General features: G+C 36.2%; 4 protein-coding genes across 4 annotated transcripts; 1 reads left to right on the top strand and 3 right to left on the bottom strand.

Moving 5' to 3' along the window:
- Positions 1 to 1,891: 1,891 nt before the first annotated feature.
- Positions 1,892 to 2,548, bottom strand: LOC146913426 (pectinesterase inhibitor 2-like). Its single transcript, XM_085719611.1, has one exon. It carries the CDS (start codon positions 2,494 to 2,496, stop codon positions 1,939 to 1,941), a length of 558 nt encoding a protein of 185 aa, XP_085575737.1. The 5' UTR covers positions 2,497 to 2,548; the 3' UTR covers positions 1,892 to 1,938.
- Positions 2,549 to 3,191: 643 nt separating this feature from the next.
- On the bottom strand, positions 3,192 to 3,677 carry LOC146913425 (uncharacterized). Its single transcript, XM_085720928.1, has one exon. The coding sequence runs from the start codon at positions 3,675 to 3,677 to the stop codon at positions 3,192 to 3,194; it is 486 nt and encodes a 161-aa protein (XP_085577054.1).
- A 7,422-nt stretch (positions 3,678 to 11,099) lies between these two features.
- LOC146913424 (uncharacterized) lies at positions 11,100 to 16,494 on the top strand. Its single transcript, XM_085716573.1, has 2 exons — positions 11,100 to 12,268; positions 16,134 to 16,494. Exons 1-2 carry the CDS (start codon positions 11,541 to 11,543, stop codon positions 16,492 to 16,494), a joined length of 1,089 nt encoding a protein of 362 aa, XP_085572699.1. The 5' UTR covers positions 11,100 to 11,540.
- A 2,134-nt stretch (positions 16,495 to 18,628) lies between these two features.
- On the bottom strand, positions 18,629 to 23,906 carry LOC146913423 (uncharacterized). The gene has a single exon (XM_085716572.1). It carries the CDS (start codon positions 23,904 to 23,906, stop codon positions 20,208 to 20,210), a length of 3,699 nt encoding a protein of 1,232 aa, XP_085572698.1. The 3' UTR covers positions 18,629 to 20,207.
- Between the last annotated feature and the right edge of the window lie 603 nt (positions 23,907 to 24,509).

The following is a 24,509-nucleotide window of genomic DNA, read 5'->3' as shown; positions in this document are numbered from 1 at the left end:
AGGGATGCACCATTGGTCTCCTAGAAAATTATTTCCTAGGAATCTTTAATATATTTAATTAAATGAAAGCTTTCCTATAGGAAATTCTCCCATGAAGCTCCTGTCACATGACACTGACTTGCGCCATAAGCTATCAGGGTTAATATATTCTCCTACCAAACAAGTATTGAACTATTTAGGCTAAATACTATTTGCGGTTATGATTATAACAAGTTAGTAAGTTTTTTTAGTTACACATTGGTCTTTTAAGTCCTAAAATATTTGCACCATTATCCTAATTTCATCAAACTCAATCAAAAAGTGTTTATGTGGATGTTTAATGTTAAGTTGGTTTGTCCAAATTCATTGCTCTCAAAACTAGAGCTCATAGGTGTGTTATTCGGTCTTGATTCAAAACAAAATTAACCGATTACTTGATTTATAATATTGTTGATCAATATTTATATGTAAAATAAGGTTGGAAATTCAAAAACAAGAAGAAAATGTGTATAAGTAATCATATTTGATGTCATAAGCACTTTTGACCTACCATCTTAATATTAAATGGTTTATAAACACTTTTTTACGAAGTTGGCTGAAAAGAGGGATGAAATATTCTAAGACTTAAAGGACCAATTTGTAACAAAAAATAACTTAAAGGATCAATTGGTAACAAAGAAAAATTAAATGACTAATCTATTATAAACATATAACTTAAAGGACCACAAGAGGTATTTAACTAATTGTTTATTTATTTTTTTGTCAAGATTGAATTTAATTAGAATTTTCTATCATACAAACCTATAAGAGATAAGCTCAAATATGTGTCCTACCAAACAAAATACTGTGCAATTATTTGAAAGAAAAAACTGAGTAATATTTGTAATGAATTGTAATTATGGTTATTTACTTTTGTAGATGAGAAATTATTGCATGGTCTCTTACCTAACAAATCATCTTTAGTTACAACCAATAAAAATAGGACACATAATAAAAAATTGAAACAAGTTGATTCTCTCTCCTATTATTTATGAAAACCATCTTCAAAACCGTCAGGCCACTACACACTCAGAGAAACAATTATTTCAATTTTCATTTATTTATTTATTTTTAATTTAGAAATAATGATATGTCATGTTTTGGTTGGTCGTGACTAAAGATGACTTGTTAGGTAAGAGACCATGCAAGAATTTCTCTTTGTACATTCGGCCGTCTAGTTTTGATTTCTTTAAAAAAAATATTAGCATTAATCATCCCGCATACTCTTCAGTCAATGAAAACAAAGCGTACAATCAATATACAAACGCTCCCATAAGCTTAACTCAATTGACAAGATATTTGCATAATATATGTTGGCTCCCGAACACTCCACTCATTTCCCTTGAAAAAGTGAATTTCTTGTACTATAAAAATAAATATGAAGAATAAAAAAAAGAGTCAATACTCATCTCTATTTTTGGTCAATTTCTGCGGAAGTAGTTGAAGTGTAGATGTCATTTGCAAAAAGAAAAAATTCAATCCTTTATATTTGTCCAAATCTTCTCAACTCAAAGCATGGACGAGCAAAATGTGTAGATCTTATCTATCTTGCACAATACACAATTGATGTGCTTCATGACAATTGGACCTAAACATATAATGTTGCGCAAATTGGAGAGTTTAAATTCCATCGAAAATCGAAAGGTGTTGTAAAATGATCAATAATGTCACCTTATTTTAAAAAACTTTATCTCATAAACAATTTTTCAAATGAAATTTACTTTAATTTTGAAGAAATATTGTTCATGTTGGTGACCCAATTCAATATTGTTCAAGTTTAAAGGGCCTCCTTATATCTAGAAAGTACAAACTAAAGACAAAAATCACATCATGCAAAGTAGAAATATAAAATAAATTAAGTTGACAAATTGACTAATTTATTGTAACATTATTCAAGAAATAGAAACCAAAACTAGTTATCTACTTTTGTAATATCAACACCATATTTGTGACAATAAGAGCAATTTGACCAACAACATCAACAGTTTTTGGAAGCACAGATGTATCTTTATAAAGAGATAAATCCCTTGCATCCCGTTGAACATTCTGATCTCCGGTGAGGCAGTCATAAACATCAGTCGCGATAGCATTCATATGTACATACACGTCATAATAATCTAAAGTCTTCAATTGTTGTTGAGCTTTCACGACCTCGCCAAGAGCTCCTCCATCCAATTGAAAATGAGACAAACAATTCTTGTAATGATATTGTTTATCGTGATCATTGCCACTTTGTGCGATTAATTTTGTGATGAGAGTGACTGTATTCGATACATTGGTATGAAGCACGCCAGTGGTGTATTGTGCCAGACTATTGAGGTCACGACCTACACCACCCGGCTTTGATTTGAGAAAAGTTAAACAAAAAGAAGGGTCTTTGGCTTCCTTGCAAATAGCTTGCACATCAACAACATTAACCGCATAGGAGGATGCAACACAAAAAAGAAACACAACGACTAGGGTTAAGAAATGAGCCATAATGTATTTGTTTGTTCTCAATTTTCCCTATGGTATGTTGGTGATTTCCTTTGTTTCACTCATTAGCAGCTTTATATAGATTTCATCAATTGAAAAAAGAAAAAAAAACACAATAAATTATGGTCGATTTCCGTATCTTTATCTTTATATTAAACATATAAAACAATAAACATTAAAATATCTTTTTTTTGGTGTACAAAGTCCAATATCTTTGATACATATTGGTCAAAGCAAAACGTTTTTTATATATAAGGAATAATTTAATGGTGCATGAAAGACACTAATTAAGTTCAAATTATTTAATGATTCAATGACACATATTGGTCAAAGCAAAACGTTTTTTTATATATAAGGAATAATTTAATGGTGCATGAAAGACACTAATTAAGTTCAAATTATTTAGTTATTTAATGATACATATTGGTCAAAACAAAATGTTATTTATATATAAGGAATAATTTAATAGTGCATGAAAGAACCTAATTACGTTCATATTATTTATCCCTCAAAAAAAAAACAAACGTTCATATTATCTAGTGATTAAAAAAATTCATATTATTTATCGCCAAAAAAATTGAAAACAATTGTGATTAGAATAAACTTTTTTTTTAAGGAAGCGATAAGAATGAACCTTTTTTTTGCTCAAAAAAAAAGAATGAACCTTTAATTGTGATTAAAATTCATATTTTTTTTGCTCAAACAACCTTTCGAAAGCCACAGTCTCGAGCAAGACGGACCGTATTCAGGAGCGCTATAGCTTCAGCTGTGAGGGCACAGTGGAAACCTTTGGTGAGCCAGGTCGCTGCTGCCATAACAAATCCTTCTTCGTTTTGTATTATTGCGCCTAAGCCCCATGAGCCCCAGGCTTGAAGATTGGCATCCGAGTTAGCCTTCAAAAACGAAGAGTTAGGTTTGACCCATTTGTTGATGCGGCGAGGTCTGCTACCCTGAGGGTGTCGAGAGCTATGGAGGACCTGTTCAGGGGCTTGCATGTTGGCAGATTTGAACGCTTGTATGCTGCTTTGAGCTCTGTTGATGATCTGTTCTTCAGGTACGATTAGATCTTCAGAAACGCTTTGGTTTCTAGCATGCCATATACTGTAAATTAATGTTGCTGTATAAATAATGATTTGCTCAGAATTTAGCTCAATGAAATTAAGGAGCCAATCTTTAAAATCCATAATAGGTTGATTAAGGATCCTTAGTGATAGTTGAGATCCAAACCAGGACCTGGTTATAAGAGGGCAAGACATAAAAACATGTGTGAGAGTCTCAGATTTTAAGTTACACCGAGGTCAAAGGATAGAGCAGTTGATCCCTCTACTGATAAGTTTGCTCCTAATAGGTAGAGAGTCATTCAAAATTCTCCAGATAAGGTTCTTATGCCTAGGGATTGTATGCAGTCCCCAGAGCTTCTTCCATATAGACATAGAGGAACCACTAGATGAAGCAGTGGGATTAGGGAGAGTTTTCCAAACTTGTAGGGCTTTGTAACCACTCTTAACTGTATAATTACCATCAAGATCAAACATCCATATCAAGTCATCTTGGTGATTGAGATTAACTAGAGGAATTTGTTCAATTTGACACTTATCCAATGGTATGAAAGTGTTTTCCAAGACACTGGAATTCCAATTGGTGCTATCATTCATGATTAGATCTTGAACTTTACCAGGTTGGTGGGATGAACCTTTTTGAGTAAGCACCTTGAAGCTTGGCTGAAAGGGTAGCCAGTTGTCTTCCCAGACATCAACTGATCTGCCATTACCTATCCTCCAGCAGGAGACTTTATTAATCATCCATATGGAATTATGCATACTCCTCCAAGCATAGCTTGGATTGCAGCCTATAGAGGCTTTAAGGACAGTAGAATTGGGGAAGTATTTGGCTTTATAGCATCTAGCAATAAGAGAATTAGGATTTGAGTGAAATCTCCATACTTGTTTAGCCAGCATAGCCATATTAAAATTTCTGAGGGATCTGAAACCCATACCTCCTTCATATTAAAAGCTTTTCTCTTTTAACCCAATGGATTTTCCTACTATCCCCTGAGCTGCCCCACCAGAATCTGCAGACATTGCTTTCAATTTTTTCAACCAAACCTTTAGGGAGAAGGAAACAACTCATAATGTAGGTGGGAATGGCCTGAGCAACTGCCTTAATGAGCACACTTCTACCCTCAAAAGAGAGGTTTCATTCTTTCCATCCTTTCAATTTCTTCCAGATTCTATCCATAATGAAATTAAAATCAATCTTTTTGGACCTTCCAAGATGAGTAGGCATACCTAAATACTTAGAAATGCAGGTGGTAATCTTGATAGGTAGCTGGTCCTGAAATGCTTTCTTTGCCACCAAATCAATATTAGGACTGAAAAGCATTTCTGACTTATCCATATTAACCCTTTGTCCTGAAGCCTTCTGATAGATATCAAGGATGCTTTTGATGGCTTTTGCCTCTGCTGGCTTAGCTTTGCAGAAAAGGATGTTGTCATCTGCATAAAGTAGATGAGATATAGATGGGGCATTGGTGGCTATAGAGATTCCATGAATGATTCCATCTTCCTGACCTTTAGAGATTAAACTAGAGAGAATTTCAGAGCAAATTATAAAGATATAAGGAGAAAGGGGGTCCCCTTGTCTCAAACCTCTATGAGGGAGGAAAGGAGTAGAGGGCTGACCATTAATAAGTACAGAGAAGGAAACAGAAGTAATACAACTCATAATAAGAAGAATCAATCTACTAGGAAAACCCATACTCCTTAAAGTATTCTCTATAAAATCCCATTCCAGGCTATCATAGGCCTTAGCCATGTCTAATTTTATACCAACATAGCCATTGTTTTTCTTTCTAGGTTTATTAAGATAATGCAGAGTTTCAAAAACTATAAGAGTATTATCTGTAATCAACCTTCTAGGAAGAAAAGCACTTTGAAATTCATTGATAATAGAAGGCAAAATCTTTTTAACTCTATTAGCAATGGTTTTAGTTATAATTTTCAATAAAACATTACAAAGGCTAATTGGTCTAAAATCAGAAGGATGAGTAGGGGAGTTAACTTTAGGAATAAGGCTAATAAAAGTATGGTTAATTTGGCTAGGAGAAGCCCCATTATTTAAGATGTTGAGAGTAAAAGAAAGAATCTCACTACCAATGATATCCCAATACTTTTGGGAAAAAAGGGCAGTGAGGCCATCAGGACCAGGAGCAGAATTGCTCTTGAGGTTACTGATGGCCTCTGTAACTTCAAAACTTGTAAAATTAGCATCAAGGTAACCATACTGATCATTAGTGATTCTATTCCTAACAACATTAAAGATATCAGGGGCATATTGAGTGTCAGAGTGAGTAAAAATATTCTTAAAATAATTGTTAAACACAGAAAAGATATGCTCACTGTCCTGCCAAAGTTGTCCCTGATTATCAGTTATAAAGTGGATGGTATTCTTCCTTTGTCTTTGACTGGCCTTATAATGAAAATACTTAGTGTTAAGGTCACCATGTTTGAGCCATTGAACTTTGGCTCTTTGAGCCCACCAAAGTTCTTCCTTTTTTAAGAGATCATCTAACTGGTATTCTTTGGATTTGATAATTTGCAGGCAATCCTCATCTGGAATCTTCTCCTTGAGAGTGTGTAGGCAGTTCTGGATGGCTTTAATATCTTTAGGTATGTCACCAAACTTGGATCTGCCCCATTCATACATGTCATCAAGAGTGACTTTAAGTTAATACATACTGTCTCCTCAACTAGAGTTCCAAGTTCTTTTAACAATTTGAGAGCTATCCTGCTCCAAAGCCCAAAGCTGCTCAAACCTTTTGAGCTTAGGAGGGTTGTAGGAAGATCTGTACTCATTAAAATCAAAAAATTCTAGAAAAATGGAACAGTGATCAGAAGTATATCTAAGTAAATGCTTATTAGTATATCTAGGGAAGGTTTGAATCTAATTAGAGTTGGCACAATATCTATCAAGTCTCTCTTTGATGTGATGAGAACCAGCTTGATTATTAGCCCAAGTATAAGTATTACCTTGATAGCCAAGATCAATTAAGTCACATTGATTTAGAGTATCATGAAACATATCAGAAAGATTAATATCCAAACCATTACCCCCCAATTTTTCAGAACTATTACGGATAAGGTTAAAGTCCCCAAAAATAAGCCAATTTTCATTAATTCTATTATTATGTAAATCCTTAATGGCATTACAAGTAAGATGTTTTTTGTTAGAATAAGGGGAACCACAGAAGCCAGTGGAGTACCAAGAAAAATTTGAATTACAAGAAGTAATATAGGTGTCAATGAACATTTTATTAAACTGTAAAATGTCAACATGGATATTACAATTCTAGATGATGGCTAAGCCACCAGCTCTATGGCCATTATTCATACTACAATTAACCATCAAAAAATTAGAGAGAGGGCCACAAGTAATGCTAGACTTAGCTTTGGGATCAGTTTGAAGCAGATTTTTCTCCACTAAGAACACCAAATCTGGGCATAAGGACCTAATGAGCTTCTTATAAGCTCAAACTATAGAGGTGTTGCCCAACCCTCTGCAGTTCCAGGAGATAATCCTCATGCCTGCTGGCTGGCCTTGGTCACAAGGCCTGCCATAATAGAGTCTTCAGTATTTTCTGCCCTGTTGAAAACAAGCTCCTGGGCTCCTTGTTCCATCTTCCTTTTATTGCTTTTCTGATCTTCCTGAGAGTGCATAGCCAGATATTGAGGAGAACGTTGGGGGGTTTGGTGCTGGGTAAGTGCCATTTGCTGAATACGTTGAGATTTGAGTATAATAGGGGAGGAGGCTTGGGGAGAGGATACAACTGAGTTACCAAAAGTTTGATTCTTACTGCCAGAATTGCCATTTTTGTTGATATTCAGTTTTGTCATCTTATCTAGCAGACCTTTTGGAACTGGACTGAATTGACCCCCACTTAGAGATTTCATTGGGTTGCTGCAGAAAGATTGTTCCTTACGCTCTATCACCATACGCCCATAATTCTTAGACCTTAGCCATGCACCCTTAGGATTGACTTCACCTTCCTGTAGAGCAATCCCACTTTTACAAGCATCACCTTGATGGCCAACTAGGCCACACACAAAACAAAACATAGGGAGGTTTTCAAACCTAAAGTCCACCCAATTGATACCCTCATTATCATTCCCAATATACATACCGGCTCTAATGGGCTGCCTGATATTGAGCATAATCTTGACCTTAAGAATTCTAGCATTTTCAGGAAAATCATAGAGACCAACATCCAAAACTGTACCAAGTTGGGATCCCATCTCTTGACCCATGATAGTGGATTTGCAGTGTAAAGGAAGACCCCAGAACTGCACCCACAGAGGAACATGCTCAAAGTCCAAAGATGAGGGGTTAACTTTATGGTCCCACTGATGCATCACAAACCAACAATTACGAATGATCCAAGGACTACATTTTAAGATTCTTTGTAGATCTTCTTCCTTATCAACCCTGATCTGAAAAAGCTTACCCTCTAATTCACTAATTTTAAGGCCTTGAGGATGGCACCAAATACTAGAGAGACTACTGTGAATTATAGAGAGTGGAATGGGTTTATCAGCCAGAATTTTACATATGATGTTGTTCTGGCATTGAGAGAGACTTTCTTGAACATGTGATTCTTCATAATAGAAGAATGGATCAGTCTCAAGATTACTAGAATCTGGGTCTTGTGCTTGATCTTGATTAGGAGCAAATTGTTGTTCTGGAATTGGAGAATCTTGATTAAAACTGAAACTGTAATGAGCATGGCTAGTGGAACCTTCATGATTGAATTGATTGTACCCAGACTGGAATTCAGATTGATTAGGATTATGAACTTGAAGTTTCTAAAATTTTGCAGGACGGAGGAGAGAGGAATTGGGGGAAGCTTGAGAAGAAGAAGAAATTGTGTTAGAGACAACACCTTTATCAGAATTGGAAGCCATGAACGCACAAAGAGGTGGAGCAAAAGAAATGACCAAAGAAAGAATGTAACACCCATACTAGACGTATCTAGAAAGTCTAGCAAGTGTGTTAATTTAGTACAGGATACATTAAGAATTTACAACAAATAACACTTCGAATGAATGCATTATACAACTAAATGTGTTCGTACATAAAAAAAACATCCCATCTTGTCCAAACATAAAAGGTGCATCCTTGAACGCTCATCTCATCCTCCAGCGGTACGAACGAACACTTGTTGAATAATCCATTCAGCAACTAGCTTGACATCCGCCATGTTTATCTGAAACAAATAAGGATTGGGATGAGACATAATGTCTCAGTGAGTTCCACCTAATCCTAGGCTATAGGCAACCTCAAGGGAAACCTACGGTCGCCACGTGTCTAATTTACAACCTGACGGTTGATTATACGTGTGTGGGGACTTGCATGCTTAGACGGTTATGCATACTAGGACCGTCATAAAAACATCTTACTTGTTATAGGCTTACTACCATCATATGTGTCATGGCGGTCAAGGGATCCTAGGACCGCTATCTCATGATACGTTAAATGTATCAAGACTATACTTAACATATCCATGACACCATTCCTAATCCGGACGATTAAGGAAACCTAGGTTCGTCATCAGCATCACATTCCTTACTTAGCTTGTACTTGTACCTAACATAATCATGCATGAGTTCATTCGTGATCATAATCATAGTCGTATCATACATATTCGCATCTAAGTTCATTACTCATTATGTTAGCGTTGAATAAACAATATTATCTTAGTTCATTTTACGGAGAGCCCCGGGTGGAGTAACCCCGAGAACAATCCCATACATGACCGATGTACGTACATCGGACTCCCTCGGTGTCGTGCGGGTCCCTTGCGGCTTGAACCGTTCCCCTTAGGTCGAGAACCTCCCGTATCCCCCTGACGTGGATAACAAGAGACACGAGCACCGCCATGCGGTTATAATCTTAGTCTTAACATCATGAAAGAGTAAACCTAATCATGCTTGAAGCTTACCTCGGAACCTTGATCGATCCGATTAGCGGTAAGTGTTCATACTTGTTCATTCATAACATGGTGGAGAGATAACTATCTTGTCCACGACTTATGCTTGCTATATCTATCTTAATCGCGTGCGAAGATAACATACTTCGCTCCTAATCATCCTAGTGATTCTTGCTATCATTCTAGTTCTCGACTACTATATCGAGGCTCTAGTTTTCCCTTGCTTAAGGAATATCTTGCTACCCGCTCGTAAAGTCATTAGTTCACTCAAATGCCATGCTACCTTACACAAAGAAAATACTTGCTTTACCTTCAAGAAAATCTTTTTTTTTTACAACCTATGCCTTGGAATCATGATTGAGGGATTATAGTTTAAAAAGATTGCTTGAAAAGAACCGCTCGCGAAACGCCAGAACCACCCGGAAGCGAACAAACAATGAGCTGCCCACTGTTTGCTCGGCATGGCGAGTGATTGTGTGTGGGAGGCGAGCACCTGCTCGCCATTGCGAGTAGGAGGCGAGTGGACACCCCCATTCGGCCTTCAAGCTCGCCTCGCGAGCCATTTGCTCGCCGTGGCGAGCTGTGACAGTCCAGAACTGTCAAAAATGATATTTTTCCCTCAAAAACCTCAATTCCAATCATTCCAAGGCATATCATGGCACTAGAGATCATATACAACTTGTAAAATAGACATTGAGCAAGTATTCACATGTGTAAAGTCACATGACATGAAAGGGGCAACTTTTCTATGTGTAAACCCTAGAAAATGCATAGTTATCTTACAAGAGAAAACACATAAACCATGGGTGGTAATCTAACTAAGGAACTCACCTTGCAAATTCTTAAAGCAATTCCAAGCCTCAAGCTCAAGCAAGCATCATTTTCCCTTCACAACCTACCCTAGTTTGCTTCCTTGTTTCCAAAGCTTTAAGTTAACCAAGAACACAACCCATACTCTAGCTTATGCTCAATCTTCCACTAATTGCTTCCAATTTGCCATTGTTTACGTTGGATTTTCGTAAACAACCGCTGGTTTACACATGGTAACTTGCAAGATCAACCAGTAAATCTTAGGACATATTGTGTTTGTTCTTGTTGTTAGAAATTCTGTGTTTTGGTGTCGAAAATATAAGAAATACAATAAAAACAATCGAATTCAATCCACTTGAACTCAATCGAACTTAACAAAGTAAAGTGCAAGAACACTTAAAGAAAAAAGGGTAAATTGCATTGATTAAATAAGAGTTGGTACACAGATTCATACATTGCAACTTGTGACTCGTTTCTCGCTTCCATACGGATACTTTGAGTGTAAGTTTGTATGATGGAATTGTGACCCGTTTTTCCTATGAAAAACTACTATTTATACTAAGTCTAGAAATAACTACACTTCTTTGAAATTCAAACTACAACTGCCACAAGTCGACAGTTTTACTTATTTGAAAACAAACTTAAAATACAAACTGACTTAAAGAATAACCGTTGATAACCACCTTCGAAAACTGCTTTATCGAAGTCTTCTACCATCTTCGAACCCATATTTGCTTTCAATACAACACTCTGTTCGAATCTTCTTTAAATCTAGGTCAACTATACTTTGACCACATTTATTACAGCTAGTAAAATATATTGGCTAACAAATTGCCCCCCAGAAACGCCATTTTCGATTTCACCGAAGAAGAAAAAGACGTTTTTGAAAAAAAATAACTAACATTCTCCATCGAAATGAATGATGTCAGTATTTAATTCAAAACTAATTCAAATTTCCTTTAAATACTGACCCCACAATCTTAGTTAGTGGGCCACGTTCTCTAACATTGGAAAAGACAACACTTTAATGGTAAAACTGTCAAAATAAGATCTTGACATGTGTCATGATCAAAGGTCCATATAAAAACAAACTCACCTTTACTCTTCTCACTTTTCACCATTTCATTTTCACTTTCACTGTTCCTCTTCTCCGCCAAAAATTTTCTCGAAGAAAACACTTTGAATTTTCTGCAACTTCTATCTTTAACCACGAAATCTTCACTATTCATCAAATTCTCACAAAAACACTTAAACAATGACGAACGCAGCAGGAACTTCTCATGTGAATCGCGAAGAACCCATTGATTTTACTAAAGAAATCGCCAGTGCTGCTCCTGCTTTTATGAATGAACCAGAGATCAATGAAGCTGAAAAAGCTATCTGGAAAACCCAGGTAATCATCCCTTGTACTGATACTCCACATGCATTCTTAGGCCCCATTTCTCTAGAACCTGAAACTCCAGAGATTAACTCTCTTTTCCCATGCATCGAAACTCAACCTCCTTTAATTTTCACAAAAGGTCCTTTTGACCTAAGTTTTGTAAAATCCAAAATTAGGACTGAACCAAAAACTTATCCAGAATACATTGCTTGGTTAGACAAAGTTCAAAAACAAAAGGGACAATTCTGGAAGGAGAAAGGGATTTTTGATCTCATCCAAATATCTCGATATGGTCCAAAATACCATAATGAATTGATATTTGCTGCTTTACATTTTTGGAACCCATCGAACAACAGCCTTCACTTGAAATGTGGAATGCTCACTCCTACCCTTTTAGATGTGGCTGGCCTTACTAGCTTAAAACCAACTGGATACACCTTTAATCCAGATGTTACCACCTCTCAATACTCAGTAAATTTCGATAGCCCTGCCTATGGTTTGTTTATAGCTAACAACCATGATACCGAATGTGCTGAAGTATCTGCAGATGAACATGTAGCTTTCTTGACCTACTGGTTATCTATGCATGTTTTTTGCTCAAGGTCAGTACAAGTCCCTAAGAAATTCATGTGTCTAGCTAGTCAATTACATGAAGGAACAGATATCTGTTTAAGCAAACTGATTCTAGGTTCTTTGTATGAAACCCTTAACCATACAACTAATAATCTTAGAGATTATCCCCAAACTGGTGGGAATTTAGTTGTATCAGGACCCATATGGTTGTTCCAACTATGGCTTTTAGCCATTTTTGGATCAAAACTTGCTTCGATCCTACCTTCCTCTTACACATCAGCATACTCAGACAAGACCACTGAAGGTATAGGCTTAGCTATGTTTCACCCCGATGGGAATAAGTCTTCACAACAACTTTTTGAGAATGCTTACGAAACCCTGCTTGATTGTCCCATTTTCACCCCTATGATGGCACCATTTACCACTAGGAAATATGGACCTAACTGGTTCAAAGAGGACTTTCCCACTACTTCGAAAGCAGCCAACAAAACAGAAATCAATGCTATATGGGAAGCTTATTTGACCCCTACCTATCTATCTAGCAGACTTACACTTGGTAGTCCTTATGGAGTATATGGTTATCAACCTAACCATGTAGCTAGACAGTTTGGTATGGTTCAATCGAAACCCAGCTCTTTGTTCAAAAGTATAAGTGAATGGAAAATTCCTCTGATCGAACCTGTGTGGAAATCCATAATTCAAGCCAGGAAAACAACTGTGTTCGAGCCTACATATTTCTCAACATCATTTGCATGCTCTGAAGCATTCTTTCGATGGTGGCGAAATTATTACACACGCCAATCCAATCGAGGGAATCCTGATGAATTGCTGCCTCAACTGACCAGTACTTTTCACACTTTGCAGAACAAAGACAAGAAGACTAGAGGTACGCACATTAAAGAAATTCAGCAATTTCAAAGATATTATCAAACAACATATGACCCTTTACATCCAAAGAGGACAGTATATTATGCTGCTCAAACTCTGAGAGATAAAATTCGAGAAAAAATTCCAGAAACAATTTTTCCCCCTGGAACACCCAATAAATATCTTTATGTTTTAGAAAAGAAAATGAAACTAGCAAAACTTCCATCTTGTAATCTTGCTTTGGCCTTTAGGCCACCATACCCAAAATGGTTACTTTATAATTTCAAATTCCCACAAAATAATTTAGTAACCTATGCTAAATGCCATTTATACCAATATAATGGTGAACTTGGCTATGAATTATCCCAAGTTCGAATCGAAACTCCCAGTATCATGGGTATGATTTTTCTTTTACTAAAATATATTAATACTATTTTTAGAAGAAATAGTACTTATCTGTATAATCACATATTTCAGCTTTGCCTTTAACTCCAGGAGAAGCAAAGCTCGATGATGCCAGCACCCAGAACACTTCGAAAAGCAAGTCTGACAAGAAGAAAAAGAAAGCTTCCCAAACTAAAGAAGTTGAATCGAAGAAATCTGAGACTGCATCAAAGGAACCTTCTAAATCAAAGGAACCCAAAGTGAAAACAACTTCATCAAAAAGATCTTCTAGATCAAAGAACAAGAAAGAACAAGCAACTGTCGATCTCTCTGATGATGATAGCGAGGTGGAGATAACTAAAGAACAGATTGAAGCTTCCAAAGTAACACTTCCCAAAGTCCATACTGAAGGAAGAAGGAAAAGAAAACAAGAACAAATTTCACTTGTCCAAGAAAAGGAAGTCGAAGTGGAAGCTTCTGAAGGTTCTCCCCCCATCTCACCATCTAAACCATTCAAACGTCTTCGAAAGACTTCTCATTCTAGTGCTCATTCACATGTTGGTGATAATGGTTCGAAGGTATTTTATCAAAACCATATTTTATACGCAATGTTTCTAAGTATCTTGTTTTAAGCATTGATCTTATTCTTTTTAGGGTATCGAACAAGAACAAACTAATCCATCACAACATGGGCAAGTTCTTCCTTCTTCGAAGACCACTTCACCAATTGCTGAAGACAAAGAAGATGAGCATGATGATGCTAGCAGTCCAGAAGGTCTTAAAGTGGATCCTCCTCAACAACAACAAACAGAAACACCCACTGATGACTTGGTAAATGATGAATCACTCAACAATGATCAATCTTATTCTGCACCCACCCTTGGAGATAATGTATCAAACTTTGCTACTGAAGATACAAACATAACTACTCGACAAAATGCTCCTGGTGATGCAGAAATGATTGCTCAACAAGATACCCCTATGATCGATCTAGAAGAAATCGATCGATTGGCCAAAGATGATCCTTTCAATGCCTTTGCCTTGATAGCTAAGAGTAATACTCTTTTCTCAACTAGCACTGGCCAAACTTCTGATTCATCCAAGGGAAATCCCTCTGAGACTTCAAAGAACAACCTGCTAGCAGAATTTCAAAAGAAGATCATCGAAGCCAACTTGCTAGAGTTGATTGAAAAAGATGCTGGAGCTCTTGCTGAAATCAGGAGTTTATTTGAAAAACTTGGTGCTCTCCCAACTGGTTGGAAATTTCGAAACCTGTTTAATTATCTTGAACCAATGTTGGAGAGTGCTAATCAAAACTTCCAGAAGAGGAAAACTGATCAAGCTCAAATGGCAGAGAAGAAAGCGCATCATGATCAAATTGTGATCGAACTGTCATCCTTCCAAGAGAAATTTAAAACTCTTCAGCAAGAAAGAAACAATGCGAAGCAGCAAGTGGTTGACATCGATGCCAAAATTAAAGAACTGGAAGTTCAAAAAGCTGAAATTTTGGCTAAGGATGAAGCCAGAAATCGAGAAGCCAATGAAGCTATTAACAAATTCAAGCTCTCCAAGGAACTAGAGTCTACCATTGCTCAACTTGCAAGTGACAACCATGCTCTCGATACTCAACTGGCTGAATACAAGAGCCAAATCGAGAAACTCATCTCATCATTTGAGATTTAGTTCTGTTTCTATTTTATTCTCTAAGACTTTTATTTTATTTCAGCCTTATCGAATATCTTGGTCTGTAATGTCTTTATAACAATTCGTGGACCATTTTCTATTTCGAACGACAATTTCTTTTCAATCATCGAAATTCCTTTCTTATTTTCTTATATCGAATTTAAATTTTATTTAAATCCAAATAAGATTGGAACAATTTCCAAGACATTTTAATGATGAGGAAACAAAAAAGTAACTTTTTTGTTTAACCCAACAAGTTAAACTTGCCTAGGAAGTTGAAAAGAAATAAAACAAATAAATGACCTTTTAACACAGATTAATCCTTTTTTTTTTTAAAAAAAAAAAAAAAAAAAAAACCTTTAAAACTTCCCTCAGGTTACGAAGTTAAGTAACCATTGGCCATCGGAATAACTGTTCCCACGTGTCATCATCTTCAAAGCAAGAAGAACCGTTTGATTGAGCCACTTCTTTCAACTTCCCTCCACTATAAATATGATTTTCCTTTTTATAAAAATCACTCTTTTCTTTGTTTCGTCTTCGTCTGAAAAATCCTTCTTACTCAAAGCTTTTTCTTTCTTAAATCATCATGACCACCATTGATAATCTGAGTGATGATCTTTTAGTCAAGATTGCTGCAAAGATTGCTGCTCAAAGCAGGAAAGATCTTTTCGCTTTTCGCCATACCAATAGCAGGCATTGGCGCGTCAGTGAGGATTCTGAAGTTTCTAGGGCTTTTGGAAATGATGTCCTCTACTTCCTCTACGACCCCAATGAATGGTACAACAATGCTATGGTGGCTCATTCTAAGTTTGCTTTTAAACTTAGACTCTGGAATCATGGCAACGCCATGTTCTGTATTCTTCGAAGCACTCAACACATGTTGGATGCTAATCCAAACATTGAAGAAATAAAACGCCTCCTTACTACTGCTATCAACGCCACTGGCTCTCTGAGTGCAAGGTACTACCTTCTTCTCATCAATGCGCTCTCCATGCCTATGCCAGAAAACATCCTCGAAAACTTCGAAGATCTTGCATGGACACATCGATTGGCAGAATTTCGAAGCGACATTTTGGGAGGAACTTCAACTTATCGATTTCGCTGTCCTTGGTGGAATAGGCCCATGCCTATTTGGCTTACTAGGCGTCGTTTTTGCAACAACTACCACAACTGTGCAGGAGATGGGAGAATTGGAGGTTGGTATTCACTTCTACCTGGGCCAGATCATGAATACTACTTGGTCAATGCTTGCTTCAAGTGTCGTCTCGATACAGAAATTCGCTGGTTTCTCGATCGTTTTGGGATTGTAACTGAATGGTGAAAACCATCTTTAAATGCTTTTAGTCTTTAAGTACTTTGTGTTTTCTTTTGTAATGGTTTTTCCATTTTAAGCATTTCGATGTAACCAGCCCATCAGTTGGCATTTTTAAATTAATGCCAAGTTTTTATTTCGAATCAAATTACTCTTGTGTAATTTTAATTTCTTGTAACATCGGTTTATATTTTTTCAAATATTTACCGTTTATGCGTATAATTCTCTGATCTTCTTGTAATTCTTCGATCTCATACGCATTATTCGAAAAAACTCTTAGAATTTTCCATGGTCCTTCCCAACTAGGAGACCATTTTCCTAAACATCGATCCTTTTTATCCATCGGCAAGATAACTTTCCAAACTAAGTCCCCTTGCAGGAATAATTTCGATTTAACTCTTTTGTTATAGGCTTTTGCTATTCTTTCTTTTTGCTTTGTAAGCACTTCTAAAGCCATTAATCTTTCTTCATCAATATCTACTAATTCATCCAACATCATATCCAAATATTGATTTGTTGGAATTTCGATTTGTCTTTGAATTCGAGTAGATTGAAGTAAGATTTCTGTTGGCAATACAGCATCATGGCCAAATGTTAATCGAAAAGGAGTAGTATTTATAGATTCTTTAGGAGAAGTTCGAACTGCCCATAAAGCTTCATAAAGAAACTCATGCCATTCTTTGGGTTTTTTCTTTTGGCTAGCTTTTCTTTTGATTATAGTAATCAAATTCTTATTTGCTGCTTCTACCTGACCATTTGCCTGAGCATAATATGGTGTTGAAGTCAACAACTTATATCCTATTTCTTCAGCAAATTTTACCATCTTTCGACCAGTAAATACAGATCCTTGATCCGTAGTAATAGTTTCTGGTATGCCAAATCTATAAATAATAAATTTTTGAATGAAGTTTATAACTTCATCTTGAGTAACATCTTTTAGTGGAACAGCTTCTATCCATTTAGTGAAATAATCTATTCCAACCAAAATATATTTGTAGCCTTTGGATGACTTAGGTTTGATTTCCCCAATTACATCTAAAGCCCATCCTCTGAATGGCCAAGGTTTCACTATTGAATGTAATTCACTAGCTGGTACTTTTTGAATTCCAGCATGTTCTTGACATTCTTTACAACCTTTAGCAAAATTTATGCAATCTTTTAACATGGTTGGCCAATAAACACCTTGTCGAAACAAAAGCCATTTTATTTTATGGCCTGCTTGATGTGTACCACAAGCACCACTATGAGTATTCGATACAGCCAAATATGCTTCTGCTTCACTAAGGCATTTAAGTAAAACTCCTTCTGGAGTCTTTTTAAATAATTCATTGCCTATTATCACATAACTCAAGGCTCTATACTTGACTTTCCTACAAGTTGTGCCATCTGGATCTTCCAAAAAATTGACTATGGGTTTTCGCCAATCATTATCATCCAAATTGTTAATGACCAAAATTTCAGAAAATTTTTCACTCTGAAGGTATCCTTGAGATGCTTCCATGCCCCCAAGTTTTGGTCTTAACAATTTGTTAGGCACAATATCTATCGAATTACGCTTTGTTTTAATTTCAATAACCTCTTGCTCTTGTTCCTTCGAAAGTTTGTACCCAGAAGCCAATTGAGCTAAATCATTAGCTTCTTGATTTTCTGCTCTAGGAACATGTTGAACTTCAATTTGAGCAAAATGTTTAAGTAATGCATTAACTATAGTGTAATACATTATCAAAGTTTCTTTGAGGCATTTATATTCTTTTGTTATTTGCTTTATTACTAATTCAGAATCACCTCTAATAATTAAACATTTCGCCCCCAGTTCGAGCAAAATCTCTAAACCATTTATTAAGGCTTCATATTCTGCCTCATTATTCGAACAATATTGGCTAATTCGAAATTTATATTTGGTTACCTCATTTGTTGGTGAAACAATAACTATACCTATTCCAGAACCATTTTTATGACTAGACCCGTCGAAATATAATGTCCATGGAAATGTTTCGATGCCCCCAGTCACAGGTTCTTCAATGGAATGATCAGCAATAAAGTCAGCCACTATTTGGCCTTTCACAGTTTTCAAAGATTGATAAGTTAAAGAATATTCTGTGAGTGCCAAAGCCCATTTACCAACTCTACTATGCAGAATAGGTTTAGATAACATGTGCTTAATAATATCGAAATGGGAATAAACATAAACATCAAAAGGCTTTATATAATGCTTAAGTTTCATACATGAAAAATATAAACAAAGACATAATTTCTCACTAGGATGATATCTTGTTTCAACATCACTTAAAACTCTACTAAGATAATAAATGGCTCTTTCTACACCATTTTCATCCTCTTGTGCTAACATACTCCCTATAGTTCTTTCAGATGATGCTATGTATAACTTCATCTTTTTGTCTTTCAACAAAGGTGAAAGAATAGGAGGATTAGATAAATATGACTTTATGTCTTCAAATGCCTTTTGGTGTTCAGGCTCCCATCTAAAAATTTCCTCTTTCTTTAATCGAAGTAATGACGAGAATGCTTGCGCTCTGCCACTTAGATTAGATATAAATCTTCTGAGGAAATTTATTTTGCCTAATAAAGACTGCAAATCTTTTTTGGTAGAGGGTGCTTTAGCCTCCATTATAGCTTTAGTCTTATTTTGATTGATTTCGATGCCCTTTTTATGGACAACAAATCCTAAAAAAATCACCTGCACAAACACCAAACGCACATTTTAATGGATTCATTTTTAATCCATATTGTCTCATCCTTTCGAATGATAAACGTAAATGTTCTAAGTGTTTGTTTTCAGAAGATGATTTCACAACAATATCATCAATGTAAATTTGCATAAAATCTTCAATAAAATCATGAAACATTGAATTCATTGCTCTTTGATATATAGCACCAGCATTTTTAAGACCAAATGGCATTACTATCCACTCATAACATCCTAATGCCCCTGGGCATCGAAATGCTGTTTTAGAAACATCTTCTTCAGCAATAAATATTTGATTATAACCTGAATAACCATCAAGCATACTCAAATATTCGAAACCTGCTGCAGAATCTACCAACATTTCTGCTACTGGCATAGGATATTCATCTTTAGGAGTGGCGAGATTTAAATCTCTAAAATCAATACAAACTCTTATACTTCCATTTTTCTTTTTAACAGGAACTACATTAGCTAACCAATCAACATACCTTGCAGGTCTGATGAAGCCACATTTGAGGAGTCTTTCGATCTCTTCTTTTATTTTTGGTAGAATCTCTGGTGCAAACCTTCTTGGAATTTGCTTCACTGGTTTCTTGTCTGTCCTGATTGGCAATTGCAATTCTACTACCTTTCTACTCAAACCAGGCATTTCATGATAATCCCAAGCAAAGCAATCCTTGTAATTTTTCAACAGCGCCACAATTCGATCTCTGAAGCTCTTAGGAATCTTTGAACTTATGTATGTTGGTCTTTTTACAGAACCATCTCCTATATCCACTTCTTCAAGAGGATCTTGGGCCTTCATTTTTATTGTAGATCCCATTGGATCTTCTTCAAAACCCAAAGGTTCATCATCATAAATACAGTCTAATTTTTTATCATCAATGAGGTCATCAAAATTATTTTCTACTGAAGCATCGAAGACCTCTTCTTCTTTGGCTGTTTCAGCCAAATCGAAGTTTTTCTCGGCTACATAAGCCGTAATCTTTTCCCATATGCTGGGCTCAACCATCGATCAATTATTGATATCCCACCCAGTTGGTGAGATTCCATTTGCTGAATATTCTTGGTCATCAGTAACCCTCTTGTACGAAGTACTTCTTGTCTTCAGCAAATCTTTTTCCTTTACAGGTATCTTCTCATGGCAATCTTCATTGTTCACCACTACGAAGTCATCATCGAATGCAGTTTTCCAACGAAAACCCCATTCTGGTGCAAGTTTTACAAAGAATTTTTCTTCTTTAGTCATAGAACTTGATGCATCATTTTCCATGAATGGTGCAATATATTGAAGCTGTTTGTCAAAGTTCTTTTTGTTGATATCTTGATTATCAACTTCAGCTTTGAAATAATAACTCTGATCAGCCTCAATATTCTCTACCAAACTATCTTTCCTCCAAATCACAATCCTTTGATGCATTGTAGAAGGAACTGCACCTACAGCATGGATCCATTCCCTTCCTAATAATGCATTGAAATTGGCTTTAGAAGGAACTACCAAAAACACAGTTGCTCTGGTTATGCTTCCTACTACCAATTCTAGTTCGATAGCACCAAGAGATTGTCCAGTAGAGCCCTCATAATTAGTGAGCACTACATTATGTGGTTTCAAATCACATTCAGAAATACCAAGTTTCCTTAGAAAAGATTGTGGTAGGAGATTAACAGTAGCACCACCATCTACTAACACTTTGTTAATTCCAACACCATTTAACTTAGCTTGAATAAACAAAGGCTTTAAATGAAGCTTCATGCTATCATCAGGTTTCTCGAACACTGCATGTTGATCTTCGATGCAGCCATTATTCATAACATAATAACACAGAGGCCTATGACGAGCCATTTCCTCAGTGAAATCACATTCATCATCATGATTGGTCTTCGAAGATACATCATACGCATATTCAATTGGTAGTACAGAAACCACACATATAATGTCAAGACTTGGTTCAGAATCTGAAAAAGTAGAAGTTAGAATATCATCATCCCCTTTGGGGATGTTTAAAGCAGAAGATAATGGCGGGAAAATTCTTTCAGTAGCTGGTTTTTTAACCATTTCGAAAACTATTGGTTGTTTTCCCTTACTTTTGTCATCATTAGTGACATCTTTCAAAACTCCTTCCTTTTTCTGGCGTTGAAAACGGCGCCATTGAGTTCTAGTCGTAGGATTCTTACCTTTATAGTTATTTTTGTAAGCATACTTGTTAGGATTAGAACTCTCCGGTTGGTCCGGAACTTTGACAGCTCTTTTTACCCATTTTGTTGGTGGTGCTGGAGGCGCAGAATGACCAGTTTTCTTGCCCCCAGAGAAAACCCAAGTATCAATAGGAGACTTCGATGAAGGAACGAACGTCTTCTTATGATTCTTCACTTGATACTTCTCTGAAGTTTTCATCTTGTAAGGAACACCTCTTTTGTTAAAGCCAAATTTAGAACGGTTCTCGAACCACCCTCCTTTACGTTTTGTTTGAGGTTGATATCCTTCAACTGCTTTTGCAGCTTCTTTATCGAACACTGCACTGCATCGAGGACAAAGCATAGCATTGGTGTTAGATATTTTACATCGGTTTAAAAAATCAACCAAATCTTCTTCAGCCTTTGGATATGCTTTCTCCATTTCCTTGGCCAATTGATCTTCAGTAACCACTGGCTCTTCAATTTGATGGTCCTCAGTAACCATTTCTGTATCAATATTATCTGAAATTTCCACCATATTGATAGAAATACCAGCAAACATGGATTCTGCCACATTGGCAGAAACATCAGCAAACATGGACTCTGCCTTTTTCATAGGATCTCCATCCACTTGCTGTTTTGATTTCTCTCCAAATTTCAGCCTCCCTTCGTCAAGAGCTTTTTGTACAGAATCCCTGAAACGAGTACATCGAGATAAGTTATGACCTAAAAAACCATGGAATTTACAAAATCCTCTTTTCTTCCTTTGTTCCAAAGGAGGCAACTTCATATTAGGTGGCACTAATATTATGCCATCATTAACTAAAAGATCAAAGATTTCATCACTTTTAGTAATATCAAAAGTATAAGTTTTAGAAGGATATTTGTCACTCTTGGGATCTTCAGGATTTTTTCCATTGGATGGCCTCAACATTTTACAAGCATATGGAGGTCCATCTTTTAATTCTGCTAGGTTTATATCATTGTCTTCAATGATATCTAAACCCCAATCGAATTCGGATTCACTATCTCCTGTTTCTATATAGGCAATTTTTTCCTTTTTAGGAAATTTGTTATGAGTTCTAGTTTTTTCAGCTTTAAGTCTTTCAACTTGTCGAACTCTGTCTGCCAATTGGGCCATGTCTCTTAGGTACTGGGTATCTAATTTCTTTCGAACAGAATAATCGAGGCCACCAGCAGCCATTTCGACCAATTCATATTCTGGAACAGAAGTAAAACATCTAGCCTTAAGGAGACGAAACCTATTGAGATAATCATCGATTGTCTCATGACTTTTACGTCGAACACTGGCCAATTCTTTCAAACTAATCTTAGATTGACCCATGTAAAATTGTTCATGAAAGGCTTTTTCTAATTGGTTCCAACTATAAATTGAGTGAGGAGGTAAAGTTGTAAACCAAGTAAAAGCATTTTTTGTCAAAGAACTTGGGAAATATTTCATTCTCAAGTTTTCATTTTCTGCAATATTTCCTGCTTCCATGAGAAACCTAGCAATGTGTTCGACAGTAGATTCATTAGTTTCTCCAGCAAATTTGGTAAACTTCGGAATTTTCCAATTTCTAGGCAATTCAGCGTCTAAAACATACTCAGACAAAGGAGACACAAAATTTGGTCTATGTAAACCCATATTCAAACCATTTTGGGCTAACAAAGCCTCGACAATACCCGCTATATTATTCTGACCATCGAAATTGTTTCGACGGGCTTGTAAAACCACTTGATCGGCATCTTGGTTTCTGTTAACCAAAATGGGTTGTCTTTCAGGTTCTGCCTGAACTTGTGGTTGTACTACTTGTGGTTGGACAATATTTTCATGATTTCGAACCACTGGTTCATCAGCAATTATTTCAATTGCCCTCAAATTTCGATTTTGAGGCAATTGGGTATTTTGGATTGGTGGAGCGCCAAAGAAATTGGCAATTCTTTCCATTTGATCAGACAACCGTTGATAACTAGTATTGGTGTCTCGAATTAAAGGATTTATGACAGTACCAATTTGTTGGGTCATCATATTAACCATATCATGATTAGTTTCTTCCATAGTTTGCCTAATGGCAGCCATAGAAGCGGTTGTTAAATTTTGTTGGGAACTTCTATATGTTGTAGATATCCCAGGACCAAAAAGTTGTGGTAATGATACATTTAAATTCTCTGAAAACATATTACCACTAGTTTGTAAGCCTTGCATCAATGATGATGGCATACCATATGGCATTGATCTATGATCCCAAACTCCTTGAATAGAAGTATTATTTGGATAATCATGGGAAGTTTGGGTAACCATCGAAGGTATGGCTTGAGAAATTACTGTGGCCATCGAAGGCATGGCCTGAGACGATGTTTGAGTGACTGTATTACTAATCGGAACAGCCTGTGATGTTCTAACATTCCCTGGGGATGAAACATCATCTTCAACCGTCACTTGATCCACATCTTCATTTGAAGATGTTGGATTTGTTTTCTTTTGGTTGTTAGCGCGTGTCATATTAAGAAGCAATTTCTTGTTTCTTAATTGCATACACAACAAAACAAACCAGAATTAAAAGAAACTCTAACAAAAACTATAAACAAAAAAAAAAAAAACACAAACAGTCCCACCGGGTGTGCCAATTTGTTTACGTTGGATTTTCGTAAACAACCGCTGGTTTACACATGGTAACTTGCAAGATCAACCAGTAAATCTTAGGACATATTGTGTTTGTTCTTGTTGTTAGAAATTCTGTGTTTTGGTATCGAAAATATAAGAAATACAATAAAAACAATCGAATTCAATCCACTTGAACTCAATCGAACTTAACAAAGTAAAGTGCAAGAACACTTAAAGAAAAAAGGGTAAATTGCATTGATTAAATAAGAGTTGGTACACAGATTCATACATTGCAACTTGTGACTCGTTTCTCGCTTCCATACGGATACTTTGAGTGTAAGTTTGTATGATGGAATTGTGACCCGTTTTTCCTATGAAAAACTACTATTAATACTAAGTCTAGAAATAACTACACTTCTTTGAAATTCAAACTACAACTGCCACAAGTCGACAGTTTTACTTATTTGAAAACAAACTTAAAATACAAACTGACTTAAAGAATAACCGTTGATAACCACCTTCGAAAACTGCTTT

The sequence above is a fragment of the Medicago sativa genome, chromosome 6, assembly GCF_051527215.1.
Source record: "Medicago sativa cultivar Bolivia chromosome 6, Bolivia_mono, whole genome shotgun sequence".
Lineage (NCBI taxonomy): Eukaryota > Viridiplantae > Streptophyta > Magnoliopsida > Fabales > Fabaceae > Medicago > Medicago sativa.
Note: the sequence above shows the minus strand (reverse complement) of the source record. Positions and strands in the feature narration are given on the sequence as shown.